Raw genomic sequence first — 13,537 nt, 5'->3', positions numbered from 1 at the left:
AAAAAAAAAAAAAATTAATTAAAAAAAAATAATAATAATAACCTTCATAGCAATTTTGTCCCATTTAAAATCTAATCCAGGATCTCACATTGCATGCATTTAGTTATCATCTATCTTTGATCTCCTTCAGTCTGAAACAATTTTTCAGCTTTTCTTTACCTTTTTAATGAATACAGACCTATTGTTTTGTAGAATGAACGTTAATTTCAGTTTAACCAGCTTTCTCATGATTAGAGTCTATCGTTTTTGCAGGAATGCTGCATTTAGTGATGATGTCTTTCTCAGGACAATACATTTGAATGCCATGATGTCAGTTTGTCCAACTGCTGGCAATTTCACTTTGATCTCTTGGTTAAGGTGGTGTCAGTCGTGCTTCTCCACTTTATTTTTCCCTTTGTAATTAATAAGTAATGTGGGCTGGGCGTGGTGGCTCATGCCTGTAATTCCAGCACTTTGGGAGGCTGAGGCGGGTCGATCACCTGAGGTCAGGACTTCGAGACCAGCCTGGCCAACATAGTGAAATCCTGTCTCTACTAAAAATACAAAATTAGCTGGGCATGGTGGCACGTCCCCGTAGTCCCTGCTACTCAGGAGGCTAAGGCAGGAGAATCGCTTGAACCTGGGAGGCAGAGGTTGCAGTGAGCTGAGATCATGCCACTGAACTCCAGCCTGGGCGACAGAGCGAGACTCCATCTCAAAAAAAAAAAGTAATGTGTAAGGAGATATTTTGAGTTTATGTAAATTTCAGTGCCTCATTAAACCTTTTTTTTTTTTTTTTTTTTTTTAAACAGAGTCTCACTGTCTTCCAGGCTGGAATGCAGTGATATGATCTCAGCTCACTGCAACCTCTACCTCCGGGTTCAAGCAATTCTACTGCCTTAGCCTCCTGAGCAGCTGGGATTACAGGTGCGTGCCGCCACACCTAGTTAATTTTTCTATTTTTAGTAAAGACGGGATGTCACCATGTTTGGCCAGGCTGCAAACTTATTTACTAGTTTTTGGCTTAATTGATGATTCCTGCCCATATCAGTTATTACCATGACAGTTACAAAATGGTGATTTTCTAATTCTATCATTCCTTCCACACTTACTAGTAGTTGGCATTCTACTATAAAGATCTTTCCCTCCTCGACCATATATATTTATTTATTAGCATCTGAGTCCCTGTCTTTATTCATTTGATGTTTAAATTATCCCATCTGGCCAGTGAAAGCCCCTTCGAAATCTCCTCCTCTGTCAGGGTGGCATGCCCCAGTTTTTGAACACTCCTTTACTTGCTGGCACAAGATGTTCAGACTCACTTTATACTTTCCTTCCTAGCCCTACACTCAACCATTACTCAACTCCAGAGGGCGCTAGTTTTTAGCTTCTCATTCCTATATATAAGTGGATAGCCAAGGAGTACCAAGTATTTGAATAAAAACTAACCTGAAAGATCAGACCAAAATAAACAAACACAGAGGGAGAGGGCACAAACCAGAAGGGAGCACTCAAAACATATTTTAAAATAATAAACAGCTTTAGAGAGATAAGGAAAGATTTTGCATCCTTATAAGAACAAGATGCTTAGAGAAAGAAAAAAAAACATTGGGAATAGGAAGGGGAGAACTTTTCTAACTTAAAAACTGAGTCAAAAAAGAATTAGTAAAAAATGTTTTTAAAAAGAGCAAGAAGGCCGGGCACAGTGGCTCACGCCTGTAATCCCAGCACTTTGAGAGGCTGAGGTGGGCGGATCACCTGAGGTCAGGAGTTTGAGACTGGCCTGGCCAACATGGTGAAACTCTGTCTCTACTAAAAATGCGAAAAACAGCTGGGAGTGGTGGCATGCCCCTGTAATCCCAGCTACTCTAGAGGCTCAGAATTGCTTGAACCCAGGAGGCAGAGGCTGCAGTGAGCCGAGACTGTGCCACCGAACTGCCTGGGTGACAGAGGGAGACCCCATCTCAAAAAAAAAAAAAAAAAAAAAAGCAAGAACAACAGAAGGAGAGAATATATGGGAAAATTAGATAAATCCAGAAGGTCTAATGTCCAAGCAATAAAATTCTACAAAGAATTATAGAAACAGGAGGGGAATGTGATAAGCTATATAACTTAGGCACTAACAATCCACAGAATTGATGGCTATGCACCACTGTATGAAAACTAACCAGGCCATGTACACTTACAATTTCAGCACTTTTCTGTATGCATAATTATATTTTTAAGTTGAGAATAAAATAAGTGACAAATCTCTCTAAAACAGTTTTCAAAATCAGATGCTATGGGCATATAATACGGTAGAAAATGTAAGGCCGGATGTGGTAGCTCACATCTGTAATCCCAGCACTTTGGGAGGCCAAGGCAGGTGGATCACCCGAGGTCAGGAGTTCGAGACCAGCCTGGCCAACATGGTGAAACCCCGTCTCTACTAAAAATACAAAAATTAGGCAGGCATGGTTGTGGGGGGCACCCGTAATCCCAGCTATTCAAGAGGCTGAGGCAGGAGAATTGCTTGAACCCGGAAGGCAGAGGTCACAGTGAGCCAAGATCGCACCAATGCACTCCAGCCTGGGCGACAGAGCAAAACTCCATCTCAAAAAAAAAAAAAAAGAAAAAAGAAAATATAACACACACCTAAGCTCAAGTCTCTCACTGGCTGCATGACATTCAGCAAGTTACTAACCTCAGAGTACTTAGCAGGACTACATAATAGAACAAAAGTGAGACTGCCTAGCAAGAATGAGCACCCAATAAATGCTAAGTTTCCATTTACAGAAAGACAGAATTTAACACTTACCCAAAGGAAGGCAGGACTCTGCGTGGCTGATCTCGGGTTACTGTCACTCTGATCTTTGGATAGTCACTTATTCCATTAGGAGATTTATTACCTATTTAAAAAATGCATTTGTAATTGCGAAATGAAAAATCACCTGCAAACAGTCTGCATAAGGAAAGAAAAAAAATCTGTGAGCAACCTACATCACAGAGCTAAATAAACACCTTGTTTTTTAATTTCTATTAATAGCACAGGAGTCGAGCACAAATTTTGTAGAAGTTAAAGGAAAGCAATAGGGCTTAGTTTTTTGTCTCAGATAATAACAGAATTCACTAGCAGGCTTTGCTTATTTTGCTTGATGGGACTATTAAGAGGCCATGAAGAACTCAAAGATTATAACTCTCTGTAATCTAATCAATTGGAGTAAACTGTTCAAATTCAAACCAGCCATATGTTTGGCTGGTAACATACCTAAAATATGAAAAATTATGAATTCCTAAGCACATCTCGCTCACAGGGGTTGCAGATAAAGAGATTGTGGACCTCTTTACACAAGAAACCTGCCCTAGGAATACATGGGCTTCTCTGATTAGACTACACAAAACTCACAGAAACACAGTAGTGCCAGCATCTAGAGGCACAAGATAAATCTACCATCCCTCACATATGTCAATTTTAATGGTAAACAACTCTAAACAAATACTCCAAACAGATGATAAAATTCAATTTATATTAATTTTCTAAATGAAATAAAAGGCTTCAAAGAAATACCATCTTTGGGCCGGGCGCTGTGGCTCACACCTGTAATCCTAGCACTTTGGGAGGCCAAGGTGGGCAGATCACCTGAGGTCAGGAGTTCAAGACCAGCCTGACCAACATGGAGAAACCCTGTCTCTACTTCTAAAAATACAAAATTAGCCAGGGTGGTAGTGCATGCCTGTAATCCTAGCCACTCAGGAGGCTGAGGCAGGACTTGAACCCAGGAGGCGGAGGTTGCAGTGACCCGAGATCGTGCCATTGCTCTCCAGCCTGGGCGACAAGAGCGAAACTCCGTCTCAAAAAAGAAAAAAATATATATCATCTTTGTTCCAAGATTTTAGGAGCTAGCTTCTCAGACACAGGGGCATGTATTTATTCTCCTTTGCTTTTCTCTACCCCCAGAGGTACTTTTTAAAAAAGTTTGAAAAGCACAACTCTAAGGCTTCTATCATTTTCTTAACGTCTTCCACTTTTGAATTTTAAACCTACAACTTCTCTAAGCTCATTTTCCCTAACTTCCTTCCCTTCCAGTCTTACAAGCCTACCTGAGTGGCAGACATCACAACTATTTTGCAGGATTCTGGCTTCTTCCTACTTTTCTCCACCACAGCATTTTGTATAGTGTATATATATAATAATGACAATTCAACTTTAGGATCTAAGGATGACATGGAAGTCCCTAGTCGATAAAACTGTGATAACTGGGAACCTAAGGCTGCTCCCCAACTAGATGATGAACTCCTAAAGGACAGGAATAAGGTTTTATTATTTTGTTATTCTTGATAACTTAGCTCAGGACCTGGCACAGAGTAAGTTCTCAGGAAATGTTTTTGCTTTTTTCTTTTTTTTTAAATGAATGAACCTTTTTAATATGACCTTGATCTAAGTCACATTGAGGACACTGATAATACAAACAAAAAACAACAGTAAATTCAAAGACAACAATTCTGAAGAAAAGCTATTTGCTTTTTAGAACAGTAGAAAGAATGTCTTTCTCATCCCAATCCAAATCAATGTTTTCCTTTCATATTTTCAAAATGTAGGAAAAAATGGGCAGAAGGAGGTAAGGGGAACAGAAATATTTTGACCACCTCACCCAGTTTCAGCATGTTGTTCCAGGATCCAGAACCTGTCAGTTCACAAGATGAAGAGTTCGAAAATACCTTAAAATCAAACATAATCACTTCTGTAGCATCTCAATTTTGTTATCTAAGTAAGTTTCTATTATGAAAAGATAACTTTTTCTTAGGTAGCTCACAGAAGAGATACCATCAATAAGACCTAAGGTTTAATTTGTCAAGACTCACAAAATGATGTAGAAACAACAATTCCAAGGCCGGGCGCGGTGGCTCACGCCTGTAATCCCAGCACTTTGGAAGGCTGAGGAGGGCGGATCACAAGGTCAGGAGTTCGAGACCAACCTGACCAATATGGTGAAACCCTGTCTCTACTAAAAATACAAAAATCAGCCAGGAATGGTGGTGGGTGCCTGTAGTCCCAGCCACTTGGGAGGCTGAGGCAGGAGAATTGCTTGAATCCAGGAGGTGGAGGTTGCAGTGAGCCGAGATCATGCCACTGCACTCCAGCCTGGAAGACAAAGCCAGACTCTGTCTCAAAAAAAAAAAAACAATTCCAGTTTCTTTGTACAAACTTAAATAAGAAGGCATATGTAATAATATTTAGCTCCTTACAAACACGTTTTAAATGTTCAATTTATTAACTTTTAATTTCTTGCCCTTTATATCACAGCTAATAAAGATACAAGTATTTCTGGAAAAATGTAATTGTATACATTAACTTTCAAACAGATAATTGTCTAAAATGTAATGATGAAGTATAAAGATCAATATTCCTAATGGAGTCTCATCCCCACTGACCTCTCCTGAAGGGGCCACATTCCGTGTTCCATTACAAGCAGAAGTTACCATGGGCTTTGTGGTCAGCTGGAATGGGAATCCAAATAAGCTGGCAGCATTGTAGAGACTGTTTTTCACTTGGTGAATAAAGCAATCTAGAAAGTGTCAACAAACTGTAAATACAGAGTAATAAACTTCCAGCAAAAAAATAAAGCGATATTTTAGAAAAAGCCTCTCTCAATTTTTATTAAAAGTTCTATTGGCTGGGTGTGGTGCTCACATCTGTAATCCCAACACTTTGGGAGGCTGAGGTGGGAGGATTGCTTGAGCCCAGGAGCTCGAGACCAGCTTGGGCCACCATGGAGAAACCCCATCTGTACAAAAAATTAGCGGGAAATAGTATTGCACACCTATAGTTCCAGCTACCTGGGAGGCTGAGGTGGGAGGATCACCTGAGCCCAGGAGGCTGAGGCTGCAGTAAGCTGTGATTGTGCCACTGCACTCCAGCCTGGGCAACAGAGTGAGACTCTGTCTCCAAAACAAAATTAAAACAGTCCTATTTTCAACCATTGAAATAAAAAGGTATTTATAAAAATAATCCTTTTCTAGGTCGGGCGCGGTGGCTCACGCCTGTAATCCCAGCACTTTGGGAGGCCAAGGTGGGCAGATCACCTGAGGTCGGGAGTTCAAGACCAGCCTGACTAACACGAAGAAACCCCATCTCTACTAAAAATACAAAGAATTAGCCGGGCATGGTGGCACATCCGTATAATCCCACCTACTCGGGAGGCTGAGGCAAGAGAATCGCTTGAACCCAGGAGTCAGAGGTTGCGGTGAGCCAAGATTGCTCCATTGCACTCCAGCCTGGGCAACAAAGGTGAAACTTTGTCTCAAAAAAAAAATTAGGCCAGACTTGTGGCTCACGCCTGTAATCCCAGCACTTTGGGAGACCGAGGAGGGTGGATTACTTGAGGTCAGGAGATCAAGAACATCCTGGCTAACACGGTGAAACGCCATCTCAACTGAAAATACAAAAAATTAGCCAGGTGTGGTGGTGCACGACTGTAGTCCCAGCTACTCAGGAGGCTGATGTAGGAGAATCTCTTGAACCAGGGAAGCGGAGGTTGCAGTGAGCCAAGATCACGCCACTGCACTCCAGCCAGGGCGATAGAGTGAGACTCCATCTCAAAATAAATAAATAAATAAATAAATAAATAAATAAATAAATAATCTTTTTCTAACTGAATAACTGGAATACCAGTATTGTAACTGTGTTTTAAAATAAAACATCTGAACATAAAACATAAAACCATCACTTTAGCAAATCCGTACTGATTCACACACATACACAAAATGTTCTGAAATGACAGCTGTTAAGCAATGAGTTCTCCAGGATATATAAAATAAATTTTTGCCGGGCGTGGTGGCTCACGCCTGTAATCCCAACATTTTGGGAGGCCAAGGCAGATGGATCACGAGGTCAGGAGTTCAAGACCAGCTTGGTCAACATGGTGAAATCCCATCTCTAAAACAAATACAAAAATTAGCTGGGCTCAGTGGTGTGTGCCTGTAGTCTCAGCTACTTGGCAGGCTGAGGCAGGAGAATCGCTTGAACCCGGAAAGTGGAGGTTGCAGTGAGCTGAGATCGTGCCATTGCACTCCAGCCTGGACGACAGAATGAGACTCCGTCTCACAAAAAATAAACAAAATAAATAAATAGATAAATTTTTACCACAGAGATGAGGGCATGATTAAACAACAAGGAGCATATATAGCCACCAAGTATGGCGGAATTCTGTCATAGTCTCATTAGTTTGTCCTTACTTCCCAGGCAAGTAACAATGTACTGCAGTTACCCTAAACAATTATTTACTAAGCCCCTATTAAATCTTGGCTAAGTATAAAATATGCAGCTTTTTTTTTTTATTTTTTTGTTTTTTTGAGACAGGGTCTTACTCTGTCACCCAGACTAGAGTGCAGTGGCATGATCACTACTCACTGCAGCCTCAACCTCCCGGGCTCAAGTGATTCTCCCACCTCAGTCTCCTGAGTAGCTGGGATCACAGGCATGCACCACCATGCCTGGCTAATTTTTTTGATTTTTTGGTAGAGGCAGGGTCTCACTATATTGCCCAGGCTGGTCTGGAACTCCTGGGCTCAAATGATCCTTCTGCCATAGCCTCCCAAAGTGCTGAGATTACAGGTGTATGCCACTGCACCTGGCCTAAAATATGTAGCTTTTAAACATCTAAGATGGAACAAGACTATCCCTCTAGTGGAGATGTGTTAGATGATCTTAGGCCGGGCACCGTGGCTAATGCCTGTAATCCTAGCACTTTGGGAGGCAGAGGTGGGCAGATCACTTGAGGTCAGAAGTTCGAGACCAGCCTGGTCAACATGGCAATATCTCATCTCTACTAAAAATACAAAAATTGGCTGGGCACAATGGCTCACGCCTGTAATCCCAGCACTTAGGGAGGCCAAGGCAGGCAGATCACTTGAGGCCAGGAGTTCAAGATCAGCCTGACCATCATGGCAAAACCGTCTCTACTAAAAGTACAAAAAATTAGCTGGGCATCACGGCACACACCTATAATTCCAGCTACTCTGGAGGCTGAGGCAGAAGAATCGCTTGAACCCAGGAGGTGGAGGTTGCAGTGAGCCAAGACGGCACCACTGCACTCCAGTCTGGGCAACAGAGTGAGACTCCATCTCAAAAAATAAATAAATAAATAAATAAATAAATAAATAAAATTAGCTGGGTCTGGTGGCACATGCCTGTAATTCCAGCTACTTGGGAGGCTAAAGCAGGAGAATCATTGGAACCGGGAGGTGGAGGTTGCAGTGAGCTGAGATCATGCCACTGCACTCCAGTATGGGTGACAGTGGGAGACCCTGTCTCAAAAAAAAAAAAAAAATCCCAGGCTCACCCCTCCTTGTCACCAAAAATAAAGGGAAAGGGTTGGTTTCAGTGCTTTCCTCACTTCCTGCTTTTATTACACTACCTCTTTCTCACTTTCTATATATCTGATGTAAGCTTTCTAAAATTTCCTATTTCCTAATTAAGAGTATTTGAAAACACTAGTTTGAGAAAAACAGAACATCACGTTAGCCATTCTGCTTTAGAGAAAGATAGACTGCAATAGTAGCTTTTAAGCAGTGCTCCAGAACATGTAAAATACTTTCCAGAATGGCTGGGCGCGGTGGCTCAAGCCTGTAATCCCAGCACTTTGGGAGGCCGAGATGGGCGGATCACGAGGTCAGGAGATCGAGACCATCCTGGCTAACATGGTGAAACCCCATGTCTACTAAAAAATACAAAAAAACTCGCTGGGCGAGGTGGCGGGCGCCTGTAGTCCCAGCTACTCCGGAGGCTGAGGCAGGAGAATGGCGTAAACCCGGGAGGTGGAGCTTGCAGTGAGCTGAGATCCGGCCACTGCACTCCAGCCTGGGTGACAGAGCGCCAGACTCTGTCTCAAAAAAAAAAAAAAAAAAAAAAAAACTTTCCAGAAACACAGGGGAATAACAAACAAAAGGGAAAAAGTAATGGCCAGGTAAAGCACAGTCCAATTTGAGTAATTTGCTAATAGTTATAAGTACCAAACGTTGCAAACGAGTTGTTTTTCATTTTAGGAATCACAGAGAATTCCAGGTTATCCCCCTCTATTACTGCTGAGAGATATTACACACTCTGCTGTGCTTTATAAGGAGGAGAAAAAGAGCTTTAGCGATTGATGTTTAACCCACAGTCTGTCATCCAGACCCTAGAGGACAAGAGTACTCTTGGTAACACAGCAAATTGTGGCTACTAAACAATATCATAATATTTATTTAAAAAGGATGAGTTTGCGTCCTTTGTAGGGACATGGATGCAGCTGGAAACCATCATTCTTAGCAAACTATCACAAGAACAGAAAACCAAACACCGCATGTTCTCACTCATAGGTGGGAACTGAACAATGAGATCACTTGGACTCCGGAAGGGGAACATCACACACTGGGGCCTATCATGGGGATGGGGTGGGGAAGGGATTGCATTGGGGAGTTATACATGATATAAATGATGAATTGATGGGTGCTGACGAGTTGATGGGTGCAGCACACCAACATGGCACAAATATACATATGTAACAAACCTGCATGTTATGCACATGTACCCTAGAACTTAAAGTATAATAAAAAATAAAAAATAAAAAAAATATTTATTTTCCTATGCGTGTTATCAAAATCTGGATATGTCCCTGAGATTATGTCAAAAGATCTCACTGATTTTTTTAAAAAACAGAAGGCCTGCCTCATCTGTAAAATGAGGAAAAGATCACCTTACTTTCCTGAGACTGAACTACATAGATCTCTTAAAATCCCTTTCACCTTTAAGGTCATGAGCCTGAGCCAGGTACGGTGGCTCATTTAATCCTAGCACTTTGGGAGGCCAAAGTGGGTGGATCACTTGAGGTCAGGAGTTTGAGACCAGCCTGGCCAACATAGTGAAACCCTGTCTCTACTAAAATACAAAAATTAGCTGCACTTTGGGAGGCCATGGTAGGTGGATCACTTGAGGTCAGGAGTTCGAGACCAGCCTGGCCAATATGGTGAAAGCCCATCTCTACTAAAATACAAAAATTAGCTGGGTGTGGTGGTACACACCTGTAATCCCAGCTACTCAGGAGGCAGAGGCAGGAGAATCGCTTGAACCTGGGAGGTGGAGGTTGCAGTGAACCAAGATTGTGCCACTGCACTCCAGCCTGGGTGACACAGCGAGACTCCGTCTCAAAAAAAAAAAAAAAAAAATCATGAGCCTGAAATTCTGAGGTCTTCTTTCTTTTCTTTTACCCTTGTTTTGCTTTTTTTTTCTCTCAAAAGCAACCAGTGGAGTTGTACTATCCAACACAATAGCTAGTAGCCAGATATGGTTACCTAACTTAAAATTTTATTAGAATCAAATAAAATTTAAAATTCAATTCCTCAATTGAACTAGCCACATTTCGAGTGCCCAACAGTCATCACTGCAGAATTTCTCTTGGACAGCACTCTACAGACCTTTACAAACTCTGCTACCCACTGCCTACCCTTTGGCTTAGATTCCCTTCTACAATTTGCCATTCAGAAAATCATACTATACAAGTTTGCATTTTCGACATTAGTTTACTTTTTAATTAAAAAAAAAAAAAGTAAATCATACTACATATTTAATAGGAATGATGCAATAAGTGATCCTTAACACAAAAGTCCATAAAACAGAAGATTATCCTAAATAATTCAATCAGAAACCTTCTGTAACATCAAAGTTTGTGTTCCTGTTTTTTTTTGTTTTTTTTTTTTTTTAACCACATCCAAGTACAAGCTATTTATATTTTTCTTTAAAACTGACTTCCTTTTTTGGCTTTAAAAAAAGATAATTTTAAATTACTACTGCATATGTAAAGCCAACATGACCTGCCTTATAAAGAAATGAAAACACAGCCAGGTGCGGTGGCTCACGCCTGTAATACCAGCACTTTGGGAGGCCGAGGTGGGCGGATCACTTGAGGTCCAGAGTTCAAGACCAGTCTGGCCAACATGGTGAAACCCTGTCTCCATTAAAAATACAAAAATTAGCCAGCCATAGTGGCAGGTGCCTGTAATCCCAGCTACTGGGGAGGCTGAGGCAGGAGAATCGCTTGAACCTGGGAGGCGGAGTTTGCAATGAGCCAAGATCATGCCATTGCACTCCAGCCTGGGCAATGACAGCGAAACTCCATCTCAAAAAAAAAAAAGAAAAAAGAAATGAAAACACAATAATACTAAGTTCTAGTTAGGCCTGTTAAAAAATGAGAGATTAGCATATATTAGGCAAATATTGAAGATATACTAGTATTAAATCAAGATTTTCTGTTTGAAATAAACAGGATGGGAGTACCTCAAACAAATAACTGAAAAGGATACACCTTTCTTAATACATAATCATAATTCAAATGTTACACAATGCTGTGAATGTGGAATCCCCTAAAATCATTTCCTAAATTGGTATCTATCCTGTGCTTTGGGAAATACTGTTCTAACGAATTTAGTATAAATTCCTGTCATTCGAAAATGCTTGGCCGGGTATGGTGGTTCACACATGTAATCCCAGCATTTTGGAAAGCCAAGGTGAGAGGATCACTTAAGCCCAGGAGCTCGAGATCAGCCTGAGCAATATAGCAAGATGCTGTCTCTTACAAAAAACAAAACAAAACAAAACAAAACGATAATTTGATCTACCTGTCTTCAGCCATTTTTTTTCCCGAGCTCTATTCGCTATTTGTTGAATTTGCACAACTTTCCCATACTGTTCCCTCTGCCTGGAATATTTTTCCTTCCTATTGCTCTCCTTTGATATCCTATCCACCCTTCAAAACCTGGGCTAACATACTAACTCATACTAACTCCAGCAAACATTTACTGAGACTCGATGAGATGAAAATTGGATAGGATTTTGTTACTACTTTTTTTTTTAATTTTTTATCATATTTTCATTGACATTAGCATTATTATGTGCTTGTCTTATACCCCTACCATATAATCATGTAAGGTCCTTAAAAATGGAGACCCAGGCTGGGTGCGGTAGCTTATGCCTGTAATGCTAGCACTTTGGGAGGCCAAGGCAGGTGGATCACTTGAGGTCAGGAGCTTGAGACCAGCCTGGCCAACATGGCGAAACCCTGTCTCTACTAAAAATACAAAAATTAGCCGGGCGTGGTGGTGGGCACCTGTAGTCCCAGCTACTTGGGAGGCTGAGGCAGGGGAATCACTTGAACCCAGGAGGTGGAGGTTGCAGTGGGCCAAAATTGTGCCATTGCACTCCAGCCTAAGCAAGAGAGCAAGACTCCATCTAAAAAAAAAAAAAAATGGAGACCCTGTCTTACTAATTTTTGTATTTTCTGTAAAACCTAACACATTGGTTAGCACTGAGACATGTTCAGTAAGTACTTGTTGAATTTAAACAAAATATTAACACAAATATGTCCATACTCAGTTACCATATCTGGAGGTAGACCCAAATTTATCATCATTTTTGAGAAGAATATATTATTATAGTATTTTATTATGCCTTTTTTCCTTTAATCTACTTTTATTTTCTTTATCCATTCACATATACTGAAGTATAAGACTTGGCTGGGCGCAGCGGCTGACATCCATAATCCTAGCCCTTTGGAAGGTCAGGAGTTCCAAGATCAGTCTGGGCAACATACAGAGACCCAGTATCTACATATAAAATAATTTGCCAGGTGTAGTGGTACCTGCCTATAGTCCCAGCTACTCAGGAAACTGAGGCAGGAGGATTGCATGAGCCCAGGAGTTTGAGGCTGCAGTGAGCTATGATCGTGATACTGCACTGCACTGAAGCCTGGGCAACAGAGTGACACCCTTGCCTCTTACAAAATTAATTAAAAAAAAAAAAAAACTGTTGGTGACAAGATCAAGACAGAGCAAGATCCTGTCTCAAAAAAAAAAGGAAAGAAAAAGAAAAAGAAAAGAAAAGAAAAGAAAAGAAAAATATTACCGCTTCCTGAAGACAGGAATATTCTTTCAAAATGCCACTGCTGCCTATTTTCAGCCTGGGCAATATGGCAAGACCCTGTTTCTACAAAAAAATACAAAAATTAGCTAGGTGTGATAATGTGCCTGTAGGCCCAACTAACTACTTGGGATGCTGAGGTGGGAGGATCACCTGGGCCCAGGGAGGTGGAGGCTGCAGTGAGCATGATCATGCCACTGCATCCCAGCCTGGGTGACAGAATGAGACCCTGTCTCGGAAAAAAAAAAAAAAAGTAAGATGGGTTCCCTCACCCATCTGAACTAGAGTCACCTCAGTTTGAAATATTGACAACATTTCCTCCTTAAAAATAAGAAGTATCGTGGGCCGGGCGCGGTGGCTCAAGCCTGTAATCCCAGCACTACAGGCCGAGACGGGCGGATCACGAGGTCAGGAGATCGAGACCATCCTGGCTAACACAGTGAAACCCCGTCTCTACTAAAAATACAAAAAACTAGCCGGGCGAGGTGGCGGGTGCCTGTAGCCCCAGCTACTCCGGAGGCTGAGGCAGGAGAATGGCGTAAACCCGGGAGGTGGAGCTTGCAGTGAGCTGAGATCTGGCCACTGCACTCCAGCCTGGGTGACAGAGCAAGACTCCGTCTCAAAAAAAAA

General features: G+C 41.5%; 1 protein-coding gene across 1 annotated transcript in view; it reads right to left on the bottom strand.

The window, feature by feature from the left end:
- The window catches only part of SENP2 (SUMO specific peptidase 2), a 45,924-nt gene that overhangs the window by 26,592 nt on the left and 5,795 nt on the right, over positions 1 to 13,537 (bottom strand). Inside the window, exon 3 of the mRNA XM_017866395.1 lies at positions 5,388 to 5,525. Coding sequence (XP_017721884.1) covers positions 5,388 to 5,525 — 138 coding nt within the window. The remainder of the gene's footprint in view (positions 1 to 5,387; positions 5,526 to 13,537) is intronic.

This window comes from Rhinopithecus bieti, unplaced genomic scaffold (genome assembly GCF_001698545.2).
Source record: "Rhinopithecus bieti isolate Rb0 unplaced genomic scaffold, ASM169854v2 scaffold_2432, whole genome shotgun sequence".
NCBI classification, from domain to species: Eukaryota; Metazoa; Chordata; class Mammalia; order Primates; family Cercopithecidae; genus Rhinopithecus; species Rhinopithecus bieti.
The sequence above is the reverse complement of the archived record's forward strand: the minus strand, read 5'-3'. Positions and strand labels throughout refer to the sequence as shown.